Source organism: Rhinichthys klamathensis, unplaced genomic scaffold, assembly GCF_029890125.1.
Source record: "Rhinichthys klamathensis goyatoka isolate OS25496 unplaced genomic scaffold, OSU_Roscu_1.1 h1tg000011l_1, whole genome shotgun sequence".
NCBI classification, from domain to species: domain Eukaryota; kingdom Metazoa; phylum Chordata; class Actinopteri; order Cypriniformes; family Leuciscidae; genus Rhinichthys; species Rhinichthys klamathensis.
Window position 1 is genome coordinate 9,642,839 of NW_026606564.1, and position 23,577 is coordinate 9,666,415.

The 23,577-nt window shown below is 39.8% G+C and overlaps 1 protein-coding gene and 1 non-coding gene across 2 annotated transcripts; both read right to left on the reverse strand.

The window, feature by feature from the left end:
• Positions 1–2,053: 2,053 nt before the first annotated feature.
• LOC130099246 (gastrula zinc finger protein XlCGF57.1-like) lies at positions 2,054–17,835 on the reverse strand. The gene is made up of 2 exons (XM_056264856.1): positions 17,620–17,835; positions 2,054–3,401 (listed from the first exon to the last, which is right to left on the reverse strand). Exons 1-2 carry the CDS (start codon positions 17,759–17,761, stop codon positions 2,248–2,250), a joined length of 1,296 nt encoding a protein of 431 aa, XP_056120831.1. The 5' UTR covers positions 17,762–17,835; the 3' UTR covers positions 2,054–2,247.
• Positions 17,836–18,543: 708 nt separating this feature from the next.
• On the reverse strand, positions 18,544–18,662 carry LOC130101644 (5S ribosomal RNA). Its single transcript, XR_008809017.1, has one exon. It is a non-coding gene; the product is annotated as a 5S ribosomal RNA (ribosomal RNA).
• Between the last annotated feature and the right edge of the window lie 4,915 nt (positions 18,663–23,577).

Genomic DNA, 23,577 nt, shown 5'->3' on the forward strand with positions numbered 1-23,577 from the left:
GTAATTTGTCTGGATTCCGTTTTAATGGTTGTTAAATTTTAGTAATCATGTTAATTGAAGTCATAAAACTTAATTTATTAAAAGGTTCACAAAAACTTTTTTCAGGGCCCTATGAAAACCATTTAGCTTTTTCCAGAATTCAGTTTTATGTTTTCCAGAATTGATTTTCTGCTTTTTGTTTATCTGGATTCTGCTTTAATGGTTCAATCAAATTAATAATTAAGAAACATTTCTAATTAATTAAATTTATAAAACCTGAATAATTTACTAACATTTCTACATTAATAGGACCCTATAAAATCAGCTGGAATTTGTTCACAAATTAAAAATGTTTCTCTATTTTAATTGTTCTGGATTCCATTTCAATAGTTGAACTGAAGTTATTGTCAAGAAAAAAAAGTGGAGTGCTGATCTTTCCATTTTTTCTTGAAATTACTGCAATTTACATGGATCGACGCAACCTGATTCAGTAGAGCGCAATGATTTCATCTTTCTTACTAACTGAAGTTGTAAAACTCTTATAATTTTAAAATCAATTCATGATTAATGGTTAATACATTTTAATAATCAAAAACATGTCTAATCAAATTAAATTCATAAGACTTTAAAGCTGCAGTCCGTAACTTTTGGCGCTCTAGTGGTTAATAAACAGAACTGCATGCGTTTTGTGGAAAAACATTGTAGCCGGATCGACTTCTCTCTGTTTAAGGCCCCATCCACACTACTGCGTTTTAGATTAGAAACGGATAATTAAAACGAATACGATCACTGTCCACACCAGCGTTTCAGCTGCGTATTAGAATTGATCTCCGTCCACATTAAAACGAATGAAAATGCGGATCACGTGACCATTCACCAACACTGGGCATGCGCGTGCCGGTGTAAACACAACTTCATTGATCAATTTATCCCACCATGCTCTGGGTTAACCCCAAACCGACGCTCCATGTACGGTCAACCCCGCCGCTGCACACGGGAATTGTCACAGATCGCTCGAATAATAGCTTGACTCCGGCGCATGTAGGCAGTTATAGCGTTGTAAAATGCAGAATTTACTTGTACAACAGCTGCTAGCAAAGATATACGCCATGACTGATGACACCCAATCATAGAGCCGAGCGTGAGCCTCTACTACGTCATCGTTTCTAAAGTCCTCCGGTTTGACCCGTCTACACTAAAACGCCCTCCGGAGATTCAAAACGAAAAACGGATCGGCAGCGTTTAAACTTCTCTGTTTTGGGTCTCCGTTTTTGCCGTTTTAGTGTGGACGGGAGGTGCAAACATAGCAAAAGGTCTCCGTTTTTAAACGAAAACGCAGTAGTGTGGACGGGGCCTAAGTCTATGACCACGCGGGTACTGGACCAGTCTAAAATAGTCCCAATATAAACACTTACTATAGGGGTACCGTAGTGATTCAGGATAAGACAAAAACACAGTTTGGAAAATGGATTCATTATGCTGCAGCTTTAAAGGAACACTCCGACTTTTTGGGACTTTAGCCTATTCACCTTATCCCCCAGAGTTAGATAAGTCCATACATACCTTTTTAATCTCCGTGCGTGCTATAAGTCTGTTTGACGCACCCACCGCTAGCCTAGCTTAGCACAAAGACTGGATGTAAATGGTTGCAGCTAGCATACTAATCCAAATAAGTGACAAAATAACGCAAACATTTTCCTATTTACATGTTGTGATTTGTATAGTCACAGAGTGTACAAAAAACAAAGTCACATGAGACACAGACATATTTTAACCGTATAAATACTGGGAACTATATTCTCTGAAGGCGAAGCACTGCTACTTGGGCGGAGTGATAACCGCAGCACCTGAGACGAGCCGTGGTGAGGAGCAGAGAGCGCGTCTCAGGTGCTGCGGTTATCACTCCGCCCAAGTCCCAAAAAGTCGGAGTGTTCCTTTAACCATTTAACATGTTAAAAAATATTTTTCAAGAAACTGTGAATGCGCTCCTTCACACAGACACGCGGAACATGCAGATTTCAGATTTCAATAGCAGTCTTTTTGTGATACGATATTCACAGACACTGGCGAAGTGTACAGCAATACTTCTGATTTATTCAACCAAAATTTGCCATATTCTTAGACATTCCATGTTATATGATAAATTTCATTTTTATAACTAGATTCCTAGACTCTCTCCATGTATTTCGCATCACAGAAATCACAGGGCCCTAAAAAAAACAATTTCATCGAAACATGGAAGTGTTTGGACCTGAGGATGAACTTTTCTCACTGTAACAACTTTGGACAATGCTGTTTTTTATGCATCTGTAGATTACTTGATGTGGCGAAACACTTGCCACACTGCGGGCATTTGTAGGGTTTCTCTCCGGTATGAACCCTCTCGTGGTCTTTCATGTGTCCTGAATGAGTGAAGCTCTTCCCACACGTCAGGCAGTGAAACAGATTCTCTCCAGTATGGATTCGTTCATGTGCTTTCAGGGATCCCGAAACCTTAAAACTCTTATCGCAGTACGAACACTTGTACGGTGATAATCCAGTATGAGTGTTTTGGTGTTGCTCCAAGTAGTTGGCTCTGCTAAAGGCCTTCCCACACTCAAAGCACACATGATCTTTCATACCGGTGTGAGTTTTGTAGTGGTCTTTTAAATTGTGGAACCACACAAAGCTCTTGTCACAGAAAGAACAGGTGTAGGGCCGCTCATTCCCGTGAACTTTCAGGTGTCTCTTTAGCTGCGATGCGAAGAAAAAAGTCTGGCTGCACTGCTCACAGCTGAAGGGCCTTTCTCCGAAGTGATACAGCAGGTGTTTCTTGAGCAGCGCTGCCCCGGAGAAACTCTTGCCGCACTGAGAGCAGTGGTGTAGCTTCTCTCCAGAGTGTAGTTTGGTGTGACTCATGAGGTTTCCTTGGTTTGTGAAGCTCTTCCCACACTGCTGACAGGTGAACGGCTTCTCTCCGGTGTGAACTCTCAGGTGACTCTTCAAATGGCCTTTTTGTATGAAACTCTTCCCACACTGCAGGCATGTGAACGGCTTCTCTGCGGTGTGGATTCTGACGTGATCGGTAAGGTGTCCTCTTTGAGTGAAGCTCTTGCCACACTGGTCACATCGGTAAGGTCGTTCTCCGGTGTGACATCTAATGTGATCCTTAAGGTGTCCGTTGTGACTGAAACTCTTATCACAGTAACGGCACACGAACAGCTTCGCTATGGTGTGAACCCTCATGTGATCACTCAGCTGTTTCTTACATGTGAAACTCTTTGAACACTCGTGGCATGTGAACGGCTTCTCTCCAGAGTGAATTCTGATGTGATCGTTAAGGTTACCTTTATTTTCTCCACTTACGAAATGAGGTTCCTGATGCTGATGTTTCCACTCCACTTCAGTCAGTTCTTGACTTTCCTCTTTCACCTCCACCAGGACTAAAATGGACATAGTAAAAAAAAAAAAAGGGTAAACAACATGAAGTCAAATGTAAACAACAGAAGTCAACATGTCACATCTGGGCCCGGTTCCTCGATAACGCTCACTCTTAGTGAGCGTTATCTTAGTGAGCGAGTCTAAAAAGACTCGAAAGATATATCTTACCAAAGTTGTTTATGTTCCTAAGTGTGTTCCCCAAAGTGTCCCTTAGGAAGCTTCTTAACACGCTGCCTCTTACGTTCGACGTTACAAAGGCGCTGTCCCAAGTGAAGGTGCTTAATTAGTTGGCATCGATTGCTCAGTAATAGATTTTCCACTTTGCGCGAAGGTGCATTACGGCGTTAAGAAAGACAACACATTCTATGCAAATGAAACATTCCTCAAATTATTCCAGTAACATTTATTTGAACAGTTTTAGTTATCAGTAAAATATAGACTTAATTAAATTATCAAATTGTCAGTAATATATTCACACGATATGTTGTGACGGGTAGACGAACCGGGTATCCCTCGCTAATCATCCACCCTACTTATCCCGTTGTGCCGCTTCTTGACATGGGTTTAAAGACTTCTAAAAATTATGTAATACACTTTTATATTAATGGTAAGGTACTTTACAATCAGAATTGATTAGCAAGCAGCTGCAGTTACTTCTGTTTAATGCGGTATTGATTGCCATTGGTTAATGTTTTCAATAAAAAGCAACCTATCTACAATGAACAGAGAGAGAGAGAGTTAGATACAGAATATGGTGGGGAAGCAACGTAAAAAAAAAGGGCACCAAGCTTCTCGTCAGAGGAACTTGAAGTTTTGCTGGACGAGGTGAGCTTGCACAAGGTGACACTGTTTTCCAGCTTTCGGAATAACTTGTGCAACAGCAACAAAAAAGAGCTATGGAGCGACATAGCAAGGAAGATGGCTGCCTCCAGATCAGGCACACCAAAGTTCTGGCAGGGCGTCAGGAAAAAAGGCATGATTTTTCAAGCCAGGTTAAGGTGAGAGGTTCTGCTGTCCATAGAGGTTCTGCGAGGACAGGTGCGGGGACCAGTTCGGTGCAACCCTTAACAGCACATGAGGAGAAGGCACTGGCGATCATGGGAGACGTTAGAAGAGGTGAAGCTGAACAGGCCTCATGTTCCAGGTCATCGCCACCCCCCAATGTGCCATGCTTCCCAGACACCGAGCCACCTGCAGCACTCTCCTCACCTGGCAGCACCGAGCCGGAAGGGTGCACTACGCCACCACCTCCCGTACACACGTCTTCGCCAGCACTTCGCTACACGACATCACAACGTCGCTCCACAATCTCACCATGTCGTGTAGCGAAGAGTTGGTGAACATTGAAAAGGAGAAGTTGGTCGTGTTGCAGGACATTCAGCGCCAGTTGACCGAAGCAAATGAGCTCGCTGGCCAGTCTCTGGAGCTGAAGAGAGCCAAGCTGGAACTGGCAGAGGCGCAATTCAACAGGCCCTCAATCTCGGTACCAATCTTGCTGCCAACTGAAGGTGAGCCAGTTGTTCTTGGTTTATAGATTTTGATGTTCCTTTCCTCACAGTTCCTAATCTGATTTTGGTATGTTTCATAGATGCTGAGCAACAGTCACACCAGTGACCGTGTCTGTGTGTGTTTGTATGCGCATTTTCATTAAAAATACTTGATCATCAACAAGATTGTATGTCATTCTGTCATCCTTAATGAGTCAACAACAGATTCTCTATTGCCATTGGAAACCTACGCATAAAATCTTGCTCTATCAATGAGATTGCTTAATTTCCTTGTGGATAAATAAGGTGTATCAATCTAAGTGCACATTCAGATATAAAGGCTCGTTTGAAGAGGCTGCGTAAAGATATTAGTTTGTAATGTACATTATCTGTGTGTTTGACGACACGTAAGGCTATGCATGAGGCAAAGCAGCGGAAAGGGAATCCTCTGACAACCATGTGACCTGCATTCAATGCACAATAAATGAATGAAGATGAATCAGCAATGTGACGTGGTAATTTGGGCATATGTCAACTTTTGACTCAGAAATTCTAACGTGCAGGCTCCTTCGCCAACCTTAAGAGAAGCATGTCAATGATTGGCGTTGCATAGAGCACTTATGGAATGAACACAATGGCATGATAGGGTAAAGGTTTAAAGGATTAGAATCCCACAAAGAACATTTAATGGATGCAAGGTTTGAAACTCCCGTTTATTTTTCAGAAAACTAAAAATTCCATCATAATACGAATTAAAAAAAAAGTCAGTTCAATCATGGATGATGGCTAATGATAGCTCAGCAAGTTAATCCAAAAAGAAAATATAAATCAACCAAAAACATTTGCAATCAAAAGCTGCCTTGTTTCAACCCCGGCAGCGTGCAGGGCAGCCCTCTGTGGAGGATAGAGGACCTTAAAGGGGAAATGAAGCAGTCAGTCAAGTTTACATAATTTACAAGATGGATTACCACTATAATCAAAAATTATATAGGAAACATGACAAATGTTAACATATAAAAGAAAAAAAGAAACACCGTTATATCTTTCGCTGCAAGGGCGCCGCCATTGTGCAGTATTATAACTGGTGACGTTTGGTTGTAAAATGTATTACCTGAATGAAATGAAATCGAATGTATCGTCCTGTGGAATCATTCATTCACAGACAGCATACGAAGATGTTAAACTAATAAAGATCTTCATCCCTGGCAAACAATATGATAGATTTGCCGATTTGCTTTCACTAGACTGTAACAGGTCTACCGCCACTTCATCAAACGCTCTTGATGATGTTCTTAAATCTTCCTGTTACAACTCCGAGTCGAGTGTGAATTGAAAGCGCTTAAGTGATTCAGTGCGTGCAGAAAACTGAACAGATCATTCAAACTGATTCGCGAACCGATTTAGACAGATCTGCCAACTTGTTTGATGAAGTCTTTGAACAGAATCAAAAAAAAAAAAAAAAAAAAGTGATTTGTAAATTGAGCATCGCTCGTGAGTCGTGCCCATAAAAAAAAGATACAGCCCAAATGGCCCAAATCTCGTTATATACAGGGATCCAAACGGCGCACTTTATTTTAATACAAACATGCGCAGTTTATTCCAAGCGCGCTGTATCTTTTTTTATGGGCACGAGCGATGCTCAATTTACAAATGAATCACTCTTTTTTTGTCGATTCTGTTCAAAGACTTCATCAAACAAGTTGGCAGATCTGTCTAAATCGGTTCGCGAATCAGTTTGAATGATCTGTTCAGTTTTCTGCACGCACTGAATCACTTAAGCGCTTTCAATTCACACTCGACTCGGAGTTGTAACAGGAAGATTTAAGAACATCAAGAGCGTTTGATGAAGTGGCGGTAGACCTGTTACAGTCTAGTGAAAGCAAATCGGCAAATCTATCATATTGTTTGCCAGGGATGAAGATCTTTATTATTTGAACATCTTCGTATGCTGTCTGTGAATGAATGATTCCACAGGACGATACATTCGATTTCATTTCATTCGGGTAATACATTTTACAACTAAACAGATTATTACGCCACGATAGCACGATCCATGTGCTGTCAAGACGCTGATCTTGACCATGTATTGCAACCATGGTGTTGACAAGAGACAGGAATATGATTGCAGACATCACGAACAATATGTTTCCATGTGCAGTTTGTTAACGTTAGACGTCGTCTTTTTTGTCTGGTACTAATAAAGTTCACTAGCTAAACACTAAGATATCATTAGCTAGTTCATGCTTACAGCTGTTAGCTAACAATGACGTTAGTTGTTCGCTGGATCGACCAGCTTACAAGCATCTTTCACTGCATTTTACTGAACTCAGCACAGAGCCTTTAAAGCCAACCAACCCCGTGACGTCACCAGTTATAATACTGCACAATGGCGGCGCCCTTGCCGCGAAAGATATAACGGTGTTTCTTTTTTTCTTTTATATGTTAACATTTGTCATGTTTCTTATATAATTTTTGATTATAGTGGTAATCCATCTTGTAAATTATGTAAACTTGACTGACTGCTTCATTTCCCCTATAACTTCTCCCTCTCCATCTTCCTCCTCATCCACTTCCACCTCCCCCCCCCCTCCGGAATAGGTGCGCCTCCACGCACAGCCATGTTATGGAGTATGTCCGTTGCCACCGTAACTGCGCAAGAGCTGTGAGGCTTCATGCGCAGTCCTCCAACCGTCTTGTGCAGGCACAGAAACCGCAGCTTCCAGATGCCAATTGCACACTAGACAACGTTGCGCGTGCGAACGTGTGCAACATTGTAGGCTCTTTCAGCCCGAGTCTGTGGGTTGGTCAGCGGTGTGAATAAGTATGTTCTCATAAGGTATCCACTATCCCCGAGGAACAGGCTCTGACCAAACCCCTCTTTCTCTGCTTGTTCACCCACAGCAGAATTGGCCCAGACAAAACTGTCGTGGGTGCTGCCTGGCCACCTTGCCACCAGGTCGGAGATCACACCCCTATGGTCCACTATAACCGGCACGTTTATGGCCGCGTATCTCTTTCGCGATATGTACGCCTGATCAATCACTGATGGATTGGCGATAGGGATGAGTGTGCCATCCACCAGGCCCAAGACTCTGGGGATGCCAGCAATGGCATGACAGCCCTGGTGCACCTCCTGGACCTTCTGACGTGTTGCTGGCAGCCGGACGTAATCCCCGGCATGGCGCAGAAGGGCGTTGGTGACAGTGTGGACGCACCTCCACACCGAGGTCTTGCTTAGGCCGTAGCACTCTCCCACGACCTCGATAAAGCTCCCTGTAGCTAAATTCCGCCGCGTTAGCCTGGCAAGCACAGGTCTGAGAAGGTCCAGCAGCTCCATAATGAGTTGTCTTGGAAGGCAAAAAATTTTTTAATATAGCCACGTCAGGCAAAATGTCAAAAGGGCTTAAGTTTTGCCGAATAAAAAAATTTACGTGGACTAAACGGCTCCGCAGCCGGCGCCGTCTTTGATTCAATACAAGGACACGTTGGATCGTGGCCATAGTTGGTCGCTTACTGGACACCACCATGCTTACCCATTTACAGATCTTAGCCATTTAAAGGCAAATTGTTTGCTAGATTTTAATTATCAAAAGTGATAGCCAATTTAAATGCTTTAATGACATTACGAAATAGCCTTGGCTAATTACCACCTAGTTCTAAGCTAGTTCTGATACCAAATAAAGTCAACTTCATAAATAAGCCTGAATCCATTGCGGACATTTTATTATTAGTCTTAAAATGTCCATAACATAAATTCATTGAGCCACAACATTGTCAACATACCATAGTTTGACTTGTACTGCACTGCGCTGATTTCTAAAGACTGCTACACAGTGGCGGCGACTAGCATCTTGAGCTCAAACAACGCTAAGAGAGAGTTTACGAATGGTCCAGACCAACCTTTAAGGAATAGGTTAAGAACTACTTAACTGGAAGCGATGACACCGAAAGCCTTGCAAATTAAAGATGTAAAGAAGCTTAACTTGTGTTAAAAATTAGGCCGAAACAGTGCAGGGGATGCAGTTTTTTTCTAGGCTTTACAAGGGAAACTTTATTTGTAAATTATGTTAAAATGATAGATATCACAAAATAATGAGTGTTTACATTAAGCCCGATTATGCCTAATAAGCCAGCAACGCATGTGATCGTGTAAACCAGTGGTTCTCAACCTTTTTTGGGCCAGCGCCCCCTATCCAATATCCAGGTCCCCGACCGCCCCCCACCCCCAAACTAATGAGCGAGCAGGAACGAGTAACAGATGAAATAAGTACAAAATTGTCATTTATTAATACAATCGAACTATACTCCACAGCGATTAATCCAAAAAACAAGCTATAAACTGCATTGAATAGCAATAGCAGTGTTTCTCACAGGATTTTTGGTAAATCTGTGGTGGGTGAACCTCGGGCCTTCTAGGGGGGTTCGGGGGGCAAGCCCCCCGTAAGAAAAATGTGTGCATTTTAATGTTAAATGCATCAATCTGGTGCACTTTGAGAGTTCAAAATTAAAAGCTCCAACCCATATTCAGTGTGCAAATTAAACAAAGAAAAATTCAAACCTCTTTTAGTTGTGTTTGTCTACATTAGCGGTAATGTTTGCACGTAGGTTTTATTAGCATTTAGGAGAGTATTGCAAGAAGCTGCTTACATTAACCTTACTTAAAAATAAATATACAATCATGATTTTTCATGAAAAATTATGTTAAAATTGTAGGCCTAAAATACCTTGGTATCAGGTATAATTAATACAATTACAATTAATTTGGTTTGTCGTGATTAATTTGTTTTCATAATCAGTAAAAAGAAAAATCTTCTAACAAGAATAAACACACGAACAATTCAATTATTATTGTATTATTAATTGTTTTTATATCTTGAAACTAACGTTACCCAAGCAGCGTTTCGCTCTCAGATGTGATGGCGGAATGAATAGCCTACATTACCAAAATGTGATTGCAGAATATATTTAAATATTAATATAATATAAAAATTATCCATCAAATTGTCATTTTCAAATTGAGTTAACAATAATGCCTGACCAGTAAATTACTTGGTGAACAAAGAAAACATTTTGGCATTAGGCATTGGAATTAGTTAATGCCTAAAAAATTTAAAGTTTTACCTTATAAATAGAATTTAGTTTAATTTTGAAATTCGTCGCCGGAGTAAATGGGAACATGATTTATTGAAAATATTTGAAAAAATAGAAGTGTTTCAATACTTAAGTCAATACTTTTTAATGGCATGTCAACTTTCCATTCCTCCGCTGCGTGACTCTAGCCAGCGCTGGATTGTTGTCAGCGCGAAACACATGTTTGAGCGCGTGAATGCAGATTCTAGCCAGCGCTGGATTCTAGTCAGAGCGCTGGTCTATAACTGGAAAAATAATATAGTCGTTGCAAAAGTAACGATACATAGCTTAGGCTACATGTACATTAAACTGGAAGAAGAATCACAACAAGCGTGTCGGTGAGAACACTCATTTAAACAGCATTCACACCCGAACTTGACTGCACATTATATTTTTGACATTATTGATACTGCTTTCAATCGTAATGCAATAGAAATGAACACAAAAAACCTGCTAGTATACTGACGGTGGACTTGCGGTCAGGAGTAGGCTAGAACGGCCGCGGACGAATGATTTTCTTTTTTTTATTTGAGCGCTGCTGACGTTTTCTTTCACGCGCACCATAGACGTGCGCGCACACACAATATGACATCACAATCTACGCATATGTTTTACAACATAATTTAACATATATGGTCCTAACACTTTTTTAATAGCCCACTTAAAGTGTTTATTACAAATAAATTACTAAATCCTTAAAATGAATCACAGTAAATGAACACAAATTTCCGTTACTCGTGAACGCCCCCCATTAACACCTGAACGCCCCCCTTTCAAGACTCTTGCGTCTAACGCCCCCCGTTGTTCTCTGAACGCCCCCTGGGGGGCGGTACCGCCCCCGTTGAGAACCACTAGTGTAAACGCATTAACCCGTTTTCCTTTATCGGAGAAAGGTCATAAGCATAAACTGATCGACTCTTTTAGATTTTTGCCCCTTTAACCTTAAATTCTGTCATCATTTACTCACCCTCAAGTTGTTTCAAACCTGTATGAATTTCTTCTTTCTTTCACAACTGTTTGGTTACTGCGATTCTTCAAAATATCTTTTACAGATTTACAGGTTTAAAACAACTTGTGGGTGAGAAAAATGATGACAGAAATTTTATTTTTAAGTCAACTATTCCTTTAATGTGGATTTAAGCACATCCAGACAGAGCGAGCGTTTTGCAGTAAGGGAGGGGGAAATATATATCGCAAACTCAGACTCTTTCTTCACCAAAAAAAGTATAAAAGTGCTCTCATCTTTTGCAGCAGAAGAATTGGTTCAGTCAAAATGCTGCATCTGTAATGAGAGGATAATATATTATGAGCCGTATATTTCCCGCTGGCATGTTGCAATACTCTTCAGTTTTTAATGCTTTATCGCAAAAGACATGACGAATTAAATACTTCGAATCAGATACGCAAATTATTATATTTTGCTGTCACTACCGGGAAATAAACTGATTTATTAATAAATGGGTTTGCATGTAAACCCGGACAACAGGTTATTTCAATAAGTTATCAGCATACAAATGTGGATGTAAAAGTGCTCAACGAATATAACTGGGAATCATGCGACAAACAGTTTCATGTTTCATCTTTTACAACCTTCTGTCTTCTGTCACTTGTCTGATTTTGATCTTATAAAGGTCCAGAGATCTGAAAACTTTGAGGTTATCATTACATTTCGATACATCTGCCCTTTCCAATAGAGGTGGGCGGATCGATCCTGAAATAAAAAATATTGATACCAAGTTATTTTTTGAAAACTGATTTTATTTATTTACTACTGAAGCTAATAATTGTGTAGTTATGTACTATTTCTCATACACCTCCTTTCACATCAGTTTCACAGGCATCATAGGTATATATACGGTTGGCATCATGAAAGAAAAGAAAGAGGAGCGTCGTGTGGAGTCATTTCACTGGAATTTAAATCTATAGCTGAAAATTTAAATGGCTGAACAGGGCTCAACATAAAAAAAAATCCCCACTGGCCCCCGGGGCAAGTAGATCAGAGTTTTGGTGGCCCCTTCTATATTTTTACTGGCCCTGAAAGAAATATAAGGAAAAACACTTTTCCATTAAACTGTAGGCATATTTATTGTATACATTAGGATTAATCAATACAGCAAAGGGAGTACAGGAATTTAGAGAGAGCCCCTGTATGCAAAAATAACCAAATGTCAGCCTGCAGTATTATTTGTCAATACCTGCTCTCTCTCCTCATCTCCATCACTCTTTCTTTTTTTCTCAGTCTCCTCATCTTACTTATGCTTATTAAAGCTAAAGTTATTCATTCAAGAGCTGATTTTCTTTTTGCCTTTTGTTGTTTAATTCTCAGTAATGGCGCAATCCTCAGCATGTTTTTTAGACTGGTTCCCCTTTAAGAATGAGTGCAGATCTAATAGTCTACTGATGCACCATATTTTCTCCCAAATATTTCCATAACTACGTCCATTTTAGACATAAACTGTTTAAGTGAATCTCCAAGGCAGTCATTTTGACATATTTTTGTGTATATTTGATCGTTTAGACGCGCACATGAAGCCCAATGTGTAATTTGCTTGTCTCGTTACGGTATGTTTCGGAGCGCGCGCCGCATTTGGAACAGCATCTCTTGCGCAGATTTTTGTGCTTTTAATAGCTCTTTTTATTATTAAACGCGTCCCGCAATTTAGCAACAGTAGAGACTGCATTTTACAACAATCACCGATCGTGCTGATTCTGTCTTAAAGTTTTAGTTTTAAGGTGAAATGGCAGCATACTGCTGCGATGGGAAGGAAGTTGCGCTAGACAGAATGCGGCTATATAGTTTTTAATGGTTTTACCTCAAATATTCTATAATCTTTGGAAGCCGAAATCTAAAATAAAATCAGAGTAATATCACAGATCTAAAGTGTGCTACGTTTGAATGTTTAGTTCTGTCCTCTGCTCTGTGGTCACTCATTAAGCTGGGCTGTCGTGCTGTGGCACCGCGTGAGAGATCTCCCTATCTGGACTGCGAATAGCAAAAATGCATCACAGACTAATGGTTTAATATTATTATATCCAGAAATGGCTGGTGACTCAGCGAGATGGTAAAAAAAAAAACCAATAACGTCGGATGATCACCCCGCCTACGTGTATTTCTCCAGTACCGACAGCAGAGCCAATAACGTCCGAGCTTATCGATACAGCGGTCTTACAAAATTCCTGCCCCGGGCTCGTTTAATACCGGGTTTCGGTACCTACCAGTGTAGGCCGGGCCCTACTGTGTTTTCCATGACACTGGGAATGTCCTCTTTCTCGTATCAGCCTCGTAGTTCTTTGACATTTTAACACTAATGGTGTGTTCACACCGAACGAGAATTTAATTATTTGCGCGAGTAGATTAGCCTACATACAAAGTCAATGCAAAGACGCGAATAGACCTATGGAATAGACGCATCATTTGCGCCGGGCGTTGCGAATGACGCGAATTGGGTGACGCGTTTGCCGCGAATGTCTTCCGCGCAAGTTGAAAAATTTGAACTCGAGCGAATGTTCAAGCGTCTAACTAGACGCGATAGACGCGTATTTGACGCTCGATTCGCGTTCGGTGTGAACACACCATTACACTCTTCGCGCCACTGTGTATGACGTTTGTTGTTTATTTTGCTGATGGCCAGTGACTGGCCAATCAACTTGCCCGACATACTCTTTTACTGGCCCCGGGCCATCGGGCCATTGCTTATGTCGAGCCCTGGGCTGAATATTCCTTTTGTGTTACCCATGAAAACAACACTATAGGATTCCTATATTTAAACTACATGTAGATAGGCTTATGGCTAGATTAAATTATTTAGTTATTTCACCTAGATGATTTCCCCAATACAAGAGCTATGGATATTACAAGGAGCCTTGCTGAAATGATTGCAAAAACCTGCAACCTCTCTCTTTGAGGGTTTTAGGAATTTTGTCAGGACACACGATCCACGCTACAGGATTACAAGTAGGAAAAAATTCATGGAAGGGAAAATATGAATGAGTGCCGCTCAAGAGTGAAAAAAAATCTCTAGATGGTGCAAACAGTGTTGTACTCAACAGACATGTGGACATCAAGAGCCACAGAGGCTTATTTAACTCATTATTGATGAGAACTGGCAAGCATATGTCCTAGAAACCTGTCGTTTTTCAGGACAGCATTTGCTCAGAATTAAAAGAGTCACTCATGAATGGGGCATAACAGACAAAGTTCAGGCTGTTATCACAGATAATGATGCCAATATTGTTGCTGCTGTGTACAAAGCGGGTTAGGCAAATTATCCATGTTTTGCACACATCCTAAATTTAGTGTTAAAAGACTCCATTGAGGCTCTTCCTGATCTCCTTCACATACAGCAGAGATGCACTGCTGTTGTAGCTTTCTTTCACCACAGCACAAGAGCAGCAGAGAAGCTCAAAGTAGTTCAGGAACACAAACTGATAAGACCTCCCTGTGCTTCAGTGAGGAAGATTGGTTCACAGTCAGTTTCTCCATTGATGCCCTGAAACCATTTGAAGAAGTAACAAGAGAGATATCGACTGAAAACATGTTTCAGTTTCAAAAGTGATTCCCCAGGTGTCACCAATTCTGAGATCAACTGCATCTCATGAGTGCCAAGGTAGCAAGTAGAGTTGTCAAAAAAATACAGACTTCAAATTTTAAAATTGTGACGCTTTGAGCGCTGTTGAGCGGAATTGTAAACACCTCTGATTAGCCATTGTGTTCATGTGCTCATCGGATATGTCTGTGATTGGCTACAATGATCAACGCACGGAAGTGTTTGAAAGTGTTTTAAAAAACGGGAGCTGGAGCGTTTAAGAAGAACAAGCAGGCGTCTATCAGTGGACCGGTCCGCCGATAAATGCCTGCTTTCAAACGCTCCCATGTGTATCTGTTCAAACGCTCGTTGAAGAGCGTCATGATGTATATTTACAACATGTAGCCAATCACAGACATATACGATGAGCACGTGAACACAATGGCCAATCAGAGGTGTTTACGATTCCGCTCAACAGCGCTCAAAGTTTTTTTAAATTTCAGTACCGATTTGGCTGCTGAGATGTCAGCACAATGCCAGCATCGTTTCAGAGGTATCGAAACCTTTTATAACCTATTTAAACCAGTGCCTACCTGGATGCCAGATTTAAAAACCTTGGGTTCCGCGACATGGCAAATGTTGAATCTCTGAAAGGACGGCTCGTCACTGAAATTCAGTTAATGAACCAGACCTCAGCCACTTCATATCAGCTCCTGAATCAAGCTCATGCTCGGCCATTAGCTCTGCCTCAGCAATGGCTACTGGAACTACCTCAAGCTCCTCTGCAGCAAAAGGTGGGATACGGTCAAAGTTTGACTCCCAAGTCCTTGCATCCCAGCAGCATCTGGCACTGATGTCTTAATTGAAATGTGCCGGTACTCAGAAGAAAAGCCAATTCCACGGGATCAAGACCCACTACTTTGGGGGAAAATGAATGAGCCAACATTCCCCTGTCTTAGCAAGATTGCCAAGAACACCTGGGAATCACTGCTTCATCTGTTCCTGCAGGAAGGATTTTCTCGAAGGCAGGACTAACTGTAAGCCAGAGAAGAAGTAAAGCCCTGCATTTCAGCCCGACCCCGACGGGCCCCGACTTATTTACCCCCCTAGGGCCGGGCTGAGGGCCAATTTTCACACAGCAGAGCAGCCTGCCTCTGCTTATCAAAAGTCTCGTTTTACTATGGTTGATAATAAACGTTTAAACTAACTGTCTCTGTGATATGCTTGAAGTGTTTTATATCTATGGATTGTATTGTTGCCAAGTAAAGTGTTGATTTGAGAGGCTAAATTGATCAAACATGTTTAACTCGCTGTCGGGCACTTGATCGTCATTTAAAAAAAATAATAATAATTGTCTAAATTAACTTAATAAAGAAATGAAAAGAAACAACTAGGCTACAGTAATAAAACTGTAATTTTTTTAATGGCTGCAACAGTAGTATAGGGCAGGCTGTGTAACGCAGAAAAAAACAGGCTCCATTTGGACTCGGGCTGAGAATTCTGATGAGCTGTCAGACACGGGTCGGGCCTGAGCGTCTCGGACACGGGTCGGGCCAGGGCCTGAGCGTCTCGGACACGGGTCGGGCCTAGATTTGAGGCCCGTGCAGGGCTTTAAGAAGAAGTGCAATTATTTGCAAAAAGGGAAAAATGTAAACATGTTATTATTTCTGAACAAAAACCTTTTAACTCAGTAGTAACAGGGTGACAGGGCATTAAAGGGGTCTCAGGGAACATTTCCTTGGACACAAGAGGGATTTGGGGTTAAAAACCAAAGATTGAGAATTATAATGTCCTTTGTAAAAATCCTTTGTGTTCAGCAGAAGAAAGAAACTCATACAGGTTTGCAACAACAAGTGTCGAGGTGTCCATGAGCAAGACACCTAACCCCAGCTGCTCCCGACGAGCTGGATGGCGCCTTGCAAGGCTGACACCGCCGTCGGTGTGTGAATGAGTGAGTGAATGGGTGAATGTGAGGCAATATGTAAAGCGCTTTTGTGGCCCATTGGGTCTGTGAAAGCGCTATATAAATGCACTCCATTTACCATTATTACTATTCTCCAGTAATAATTTGGTGCAAAGTTCATGTTTGCAATTCAGCTTATTACAGTAATACAAATATTTTTTTATTTGGCTTAAAATGTATCCTGGGTTTTAACATACACTACACATTATAAATTACAGGCACAGTAAGAGCACAAATCACAAAATCTTTTAGTGGTCATGAAAATGTTGAGGTCGCACAAATTAAATTTCGAGCCTTGCTTTTAAAAGTAAAAAGTCGGATCGGATCGATACCAAATTTTACAGTATTGCCCAATGCCCACCTCTACTTTCCAACATACACCAGAACGCGCAGTAATCCCAGCTTAGTACTTATTATAAATGATTCATCAGTACACGACAATTTAAAAAAAAAAAATCACAATATTTATTATTTCATCACAATAACTTCCCGTTGCTCTTGCAACATCATCTTTTTTTCTTGATGTAATGTTGGCACGAGGTCGGGACTACATTTTTTCTAATTCGACAAGCTGTTTTGGTAACAAAATGAGGTCCTCCTTCGAAATGGGGTCTCTATTAGGACCCCAAGCAATCTCATTGGCTCAAAATACTTTTAATAGCTATGATAAATTCAGTTTGAACAACGTTATAATGACCATTAATGTCTGTATTAGTTAGCATAACATTACATACCAGCGTAACATAAAGATACCTAATTAGCCTGATAGCTTAGTTTATTTGTAACTTATATGAATATATAATATATGCATTTGCACTTACCCTGCATGTATTCAAAATCACCTTTAAAGTAATTACAAATGCCCAAATATTTCAATATAATATATTAAATATATAAATTCAATATGTATAATTATCAAGTGTTCCTGAAGATATTGGTTAGCTAGTCCAGCTGTATTTAATAAGGGGTGGAGCTGAACTTTGCAAGAAAGTAGATCTCCAGCACAAGTAACACCCCTGAGCTGAGATTATTTAACAACAGCACCTCAGATCTTCTTTCTACAGCCGAGAAAGGTAAAGAAGCGTGTGATGATTTGATGAAAACAGACACCAACCTCTTTGTTCATCAGTATCTTCATCTTTCACGCTACATTGTTCTGGATCACTCATGTCCACAATCTCTACTTTAATATACTCCATCATTACAATATTATCACACATATTTGAGTTGTTAAACCCGGAGTTCTCCCCGCTCATTTTGAGTCTTCTTCAAGTTTAAAACGATGCGAATCGCTGCATTATTGAAACGTCTCGATCCAAACTCGCTTCCTCTACTCCTCTTCTTCTTCTTTTGAATTTTATCGCGGTTGGAAAACGAGCTTTGCCGCGTTTGCGCCCCCTACTGGGACGGAGTGTGAAGCGTTGATGTGTAGAGGGAAAGAAGAGAGGAGGGACTGTAACTTCTTAAACTTCTAAAACTGTCACAGGACAGTTGAACCTATTGTAATTTATTTATATAATTAGACTTAAAACAATATTATAATAATAATATCAATAGGCCCTATACTCACAGCCATATGCATGCATAATAAAATAAAACATTTACACACACAAAAAAGACTCAATATCCTGCATGTCTTCTTGTGACCGTTCCCAACGTAAGAAAACCATGAATGTGGAATTATTGAAATATTAAGTTAAAATCTGAGCGTTCGGCTGACAAAAAAAAAAAAAAAAAAAAACAGTTTGGGAACCTCTGGTCTAAAAGAAGCTGAGGAAAGGAGCGGGTTACAAAAGAACAAGCGCTCAGAGTTGTGTGTTGCTTGTAGACTGAGAGAGAAAAGCCTGTCGATCGCCCCCTGGAGGAGAAAGAGAGAGTGGCGAGGCTGAGCTGTCCTTTACCACACCGAAAGCAGAGAGAAGCCAGAGAGAATTGCAACATGAAAGACTAATAAATGAAGCAATTGAATTGAAAAGGATAAAGGAAGAACCATGAGCCGAGCCATGAAGTGTGGCTATTAGTGAATTGATAAAGCAAAAGCTTACAGCACCTGGTATTCCCAGGCGGTCTCCCATCCAAGTACTAACCAGGCCCGACCCTGCTTAGCTTCCGAGATCGGACGAGATCGGGCGTGTTCAGGGTGGTATGGCCGTAAGCGAGAGTCTCAGCCGATAGAGAGATATTTAAAGAAGAGACACGAGGCTCGGCCCGCATTCACACGTACGCGCGCGCGTGTTGCAGCTGCAAGACACAGTATGGAAGGAAAATACTAATGCGAAATGTTCTTGAAACAAAAAAGCCTGTTGAATTGCACTACTTGAAAAAATATGCATTGCATTAACCATGCTTGCATTCTAATGCATTGTATTTTTAGGGCTTGCATTTTTATGGGCTGAAATTCAGCATGGTTGAATATTTAAGCTGTGAATATTTCAATTCAAAACATTTCAAACACATTTTCATTATTAAAAATTCAATAATCCATATTCACCTTTAATATTTCACTTCCAAAATATTCAAACTGTTTAAAAACCCAACCTGAAATATTCAACAGGCAATTTTTGTTTCATTTTATTCCGCTTTGCAAATTCGCTTCCACAAGTTCAGTGGTTCAAATTCTACAGTAAATTCAACATTGACAACCAGGAACTTCAGGAAAAGCAGTAGATTACCGAGCATAATCTCCATCTGCTGTTAGTCGACCTCACCAGCAGGGGGTGTAAGCACGTGTTGTTGACGGAGACCAGAGCAACACAGTTAGAGCAACCCATTCATAAAAACACATTTTTTCAGAACACGTAAAAAAAAAAAGTTCATTCTGGCTCCTCTTGGATGTTTTTTCAATGTACGCTTTTGGGACAAATACGTTGAAAAGATGCCTTTTGAACATAATTTTGCTTAGTGGGTGGTGGCCTCCTGTGGGCAATGGCATGTCCCCTTTCAGCCAGAGCTGGGCCATGTGTGGCAATGATGGCAAATCAGGATTGTGACCTTGGGCCAATTAAGTGCACTTAAATGCAGCTGACATGACTGATTTACAGTTTAATTTCATAATGATTTGAAATGATAACGTTTCATTGGTTATGACTTTGCATTTCAAAGATAAATTTTAAACAATACTACAGTTTAAAATATTGAATTGATTAAAATTTCTGTGATCATTTAACCATAATCATGCAACATTTCATTAATTTTGTTTATCATGGGGCAAAAATTTTCCAAATCTTCGGGATGTGATGCTTTATGTGAGGAACTGTTGTTGAGTGAGATTGAAAAGTTGTATGTGTATTTATGACAGTCTAATGGGGGCAGTCTAAGGGTATGTTTACACAACAACGATGTACTAAAAACAGACAACAATGTTGTCAAAAACTATCCCTGTTCACAACGGAACTGTGAAAATGACTAAAAAGGCTGTATTATACATGCCAGGTCAGTAGGTGGCGATGTCATTTTTCGAAAGAAACACCTTGTGAACATGTAATACGCATGCACATGACATCACCGTTTTCACAAAATCGCATTTTTGTTGTTTAAATGGAGACATTTGATGTGACCATTATGGTGATCAGTGTTTGCATTAGTTGGGCTCTTGACCCTTGCCTTTTTAACATAGTTATATTTGCTGCTTTAACTATGTGTCTCTGACACATGTTTGATATGGCCAAAAATGAAGGAGCAAATCTCATCAGATTATGTTGGTCACATATTGGTTATGATATCGTCATCATGTAGTGGCTTGATTCACTAATCTTAGGGTCAAATCTCTGAAAATATTAGCCTTTAATTTCACATGAATTATAGTAGCCTCATGATGTTCACCAATTTGTAAGTCCGACTAATTTGATCCAATGGCGGCATTCAAATTAGCGGTGAAGGTCTCAACGCGTTCCATCTCTTCCAATGGCAAAGGGATTTTTTAATTAAATGCAATACATTTTATTTTATGTATTAACTCGTTTCATCTGACTCCATAAAATGAAAAAGTTTTTCAATGATATCTGTGCATCATTAAGTATACGTTAATGTTTGACTATTCCTTTTAACTCCAATGAAAATAAAGTCAAAGTCTGTTAGAATAATCAAATATAACAATTTATTATGTCAGGTAAATGTATTATAACAATTCCATAATCAATTGAAAGATAATCAATGCAAATCATCAAATGTTCTAGAACAAAGAGGAAAATCTTTTACCCGACATGAAATACATGAATGCTGAGTCTCGGCGACTCAGCATCCACGGGCTGATCTGAGATACAGAAAGAGCCATGATCCCTTGCTGCATTCCATTAAATAGCCAAAACTTCTTTACAATGGTAATTTGCATTCAGGTTACACCTTATTTTGGAGGTAGGGGAGAAAGGCCATTTGCCTAAAGTCCACCTTCCTTTGTGTGTCATCTCTAAACTTCTAAAAAACCTTATTACCTTTTGTTTTACTCTTTTGGAATGAGACATCTGAACCACTCACTCTGGAAAATTTAAAATGATACTAAACACAATAATCATTCACATGAAACCATATATATATTCTTATGTGAGTGTGGGTGATCTCTGCAAGAGTGGGGGATGCAGGAGTGTGTGTGTGAGAGGTGTTCAGATGTTAATTTGCAAGCAAGGTCCTTTGTCTTACAGATCTGTGGTGAGGTTGATTCCTTCAACCAGTTTTCCAGTCTTACAATGTTATGACAATATGGTATTCTAATTTAAGTTAAATCAATAAACAAAATGTATTGAGCTGTGTGTTTTCTTCTTTTTTTTTTAGGCATACAGAGACATCAAGAATCAACATATGAATCTCAACAATGGTGACAATCAAGAACGCTTTTTTGTGACTATTATCTTGGGTTTTTTTGTCACCATTGTTGAGATTCATATGCTGATTCTGTATGATGATTCTTGATGTCTGTGTGAGTGTACATGACTCTGTCAAGATAGTTTCTGCATAATGACTTTATAAAATATTTCATAGTATCACAACAGAAATTTCTGCTGTAGGATTGGCATGAAAAATAAACAATTTAGTATTAAACAACTTAATCAGAGATTAGACTCTGGTATTAGTGAATCAGATAACTACAGGTGTTGACTACACCATCACTAAAAAATGACCAACATCATCTGGTCTAAGTTTCCCTTGCAATTTTGCTATAATAAACATATATCAGAAACATACAGCTAAGTCAGCAAAAGAGAAACTTAAGTTAAAAAGTCAAGGGTCAAGAGACCAAACCATGATCCTGGCACCTGATCACCATAATAGTGACATCAAACTTTATTATTTTCAATAAAACATCAACATCTAAACCTCTGTTAATTCTCAATAAGAACCTTAGTATGAGAGAAATAAAGTCTGTAATACTTGAAAATGCTGAGATATTGAGAGATCTGTAACCAAAACCTATTCAGGCCCAGTGCAGGGCCAGTTATGGGTTAGAATTGAAAGACATGTAATTTCATGTATAAAGACCCAGTTTATACTATAGAAAATGTATGTTATTAATTTGTCTAAATATTTTTTGGTAAATATATTAATTATGTAATGTTATACTGTATTTATTTATTTAAAATGTTTTACTAAATGTTTTATTAATTAATAATCTTAGTTTGTATTATTTCTTTATTTTTCCACTTTTTTTTTACTAAACATCACCCTAAAAAATGCTGGGTTAAAAACAACCATTTCTGTGTTGTTTATATACAACCAGCATCTGGGGAAAAATATTACAAATAACCCAATTTTCACGCTGTGGCTGTAATAATCACACGACGCAGGATAATCCAAATGAACACTTCTTTATTAATCTACAGAGTAACTTAAAAAAGATTTCAGGAGCAAACTAATGAACAAACACGTAAAGTAAAGACAATACTGTACAATGAACCAAAGCAAACTGAGGGCTTAATTACACAGGGAACGTAATCAACTGAACAGAAACAGGTGAGGGGAACTAATTAACAACCAAGGAAACTAACTAGGGAACACAGGCAGGCAAAACAGGGACAGAACACAGTAAACGAAACCAAACTGAACATACACGTAACACCAATAAAATGACCCAACAGGCTAAAACCTATCATTTGAGGCTTTAGCGTGATTGAGAACCCCTATTTATTTTAATCAAAATGATTTTAATCTGTGAACGTGGCTTTTGTGGTGTTGAAAACATTGATCTCTGTTCGGGATCATCGTCAAAACAACCGAGGACACGGGTAGCATCGCTCTTCCGTACGGTGGGTCTGACGGTTCTGCTAGTTTGCCACCCCATCATCGCCTGCATTCAGTATTAAACATGACCCAAAACACATCGGGGTCAATCTGTTGACCCTTCCGACCCGTTAACAGGTCGAGCTTAAACACCCTTAAACGGACTCAAATGCATTCAGACACAAGACAGGCCATTACCCAAAATTGTATGTACAAACCCTCAAAAAGATGATGAGATAACCATGAAAACACAGCCGCAAATGGGCAGCATTTAGTGCTGGCATCATGGCGGACGACTAAACACTACAACGAGGACCCGCGGCAGAGACAAAGGAATTAGGACTTAAAAGGAAGAGTACGTATTTGACACGCAAGACAAATAAAAACTTTCTTATATTTGAGTTTCTTTTTTGCAACTTGATTCTCACTCTAGATATTCACCAATCAAACTTCATAAAGACTATTATAGGAAAATGTGTGATTAACGATGCTTTTCTATTTCATCCCCAAACATAAATAATAAAAACAAAAACTGTTAGTTTTGCAGGCCCAATTTATATCTGTGTACAAACTAGTTAAAGGGATTGTCTCCCAATAATGAAAATTCTGTCATCATTCATTCACCCTCATGTCGTTCTAAACCTGTGAGTTTCTTTCTTCGGCTGAACACACAAAATATTTTGAAGAATATGGTTAACTGTAGCAAGGTTAATTGTTGTGGGGAGGAGGCAGAAACCGGCAAACGTTGAACAGTTTAATAATAAAACAAACACAAAACCAAAGTGAAAGCAGCAGCCCCTCACGGACAACTGCCTCGCACACACAAACAAAACATAAATCCAGGCCTGGTACTCTCTCACTG

What these genes read in the sequence shown, in the direction of transcription:
- LOC130099246 (XM_056264856.1), bottom strand. Translation starts at nt 17,761, where the DNA reads ATGAGCGGGGAGAACTCCGGGTTTAACAACTCAAATATGTGTGATAAT. An exon ending in AGATACTGATGAACAAAGAG is followed by an intron (nt 3,402 to 17,619) that starts GTTGGTGTCTGT and finishes TGTCCATTTTAG; the next exon opens with TCCTGGTGGAGGTGAAAGAG.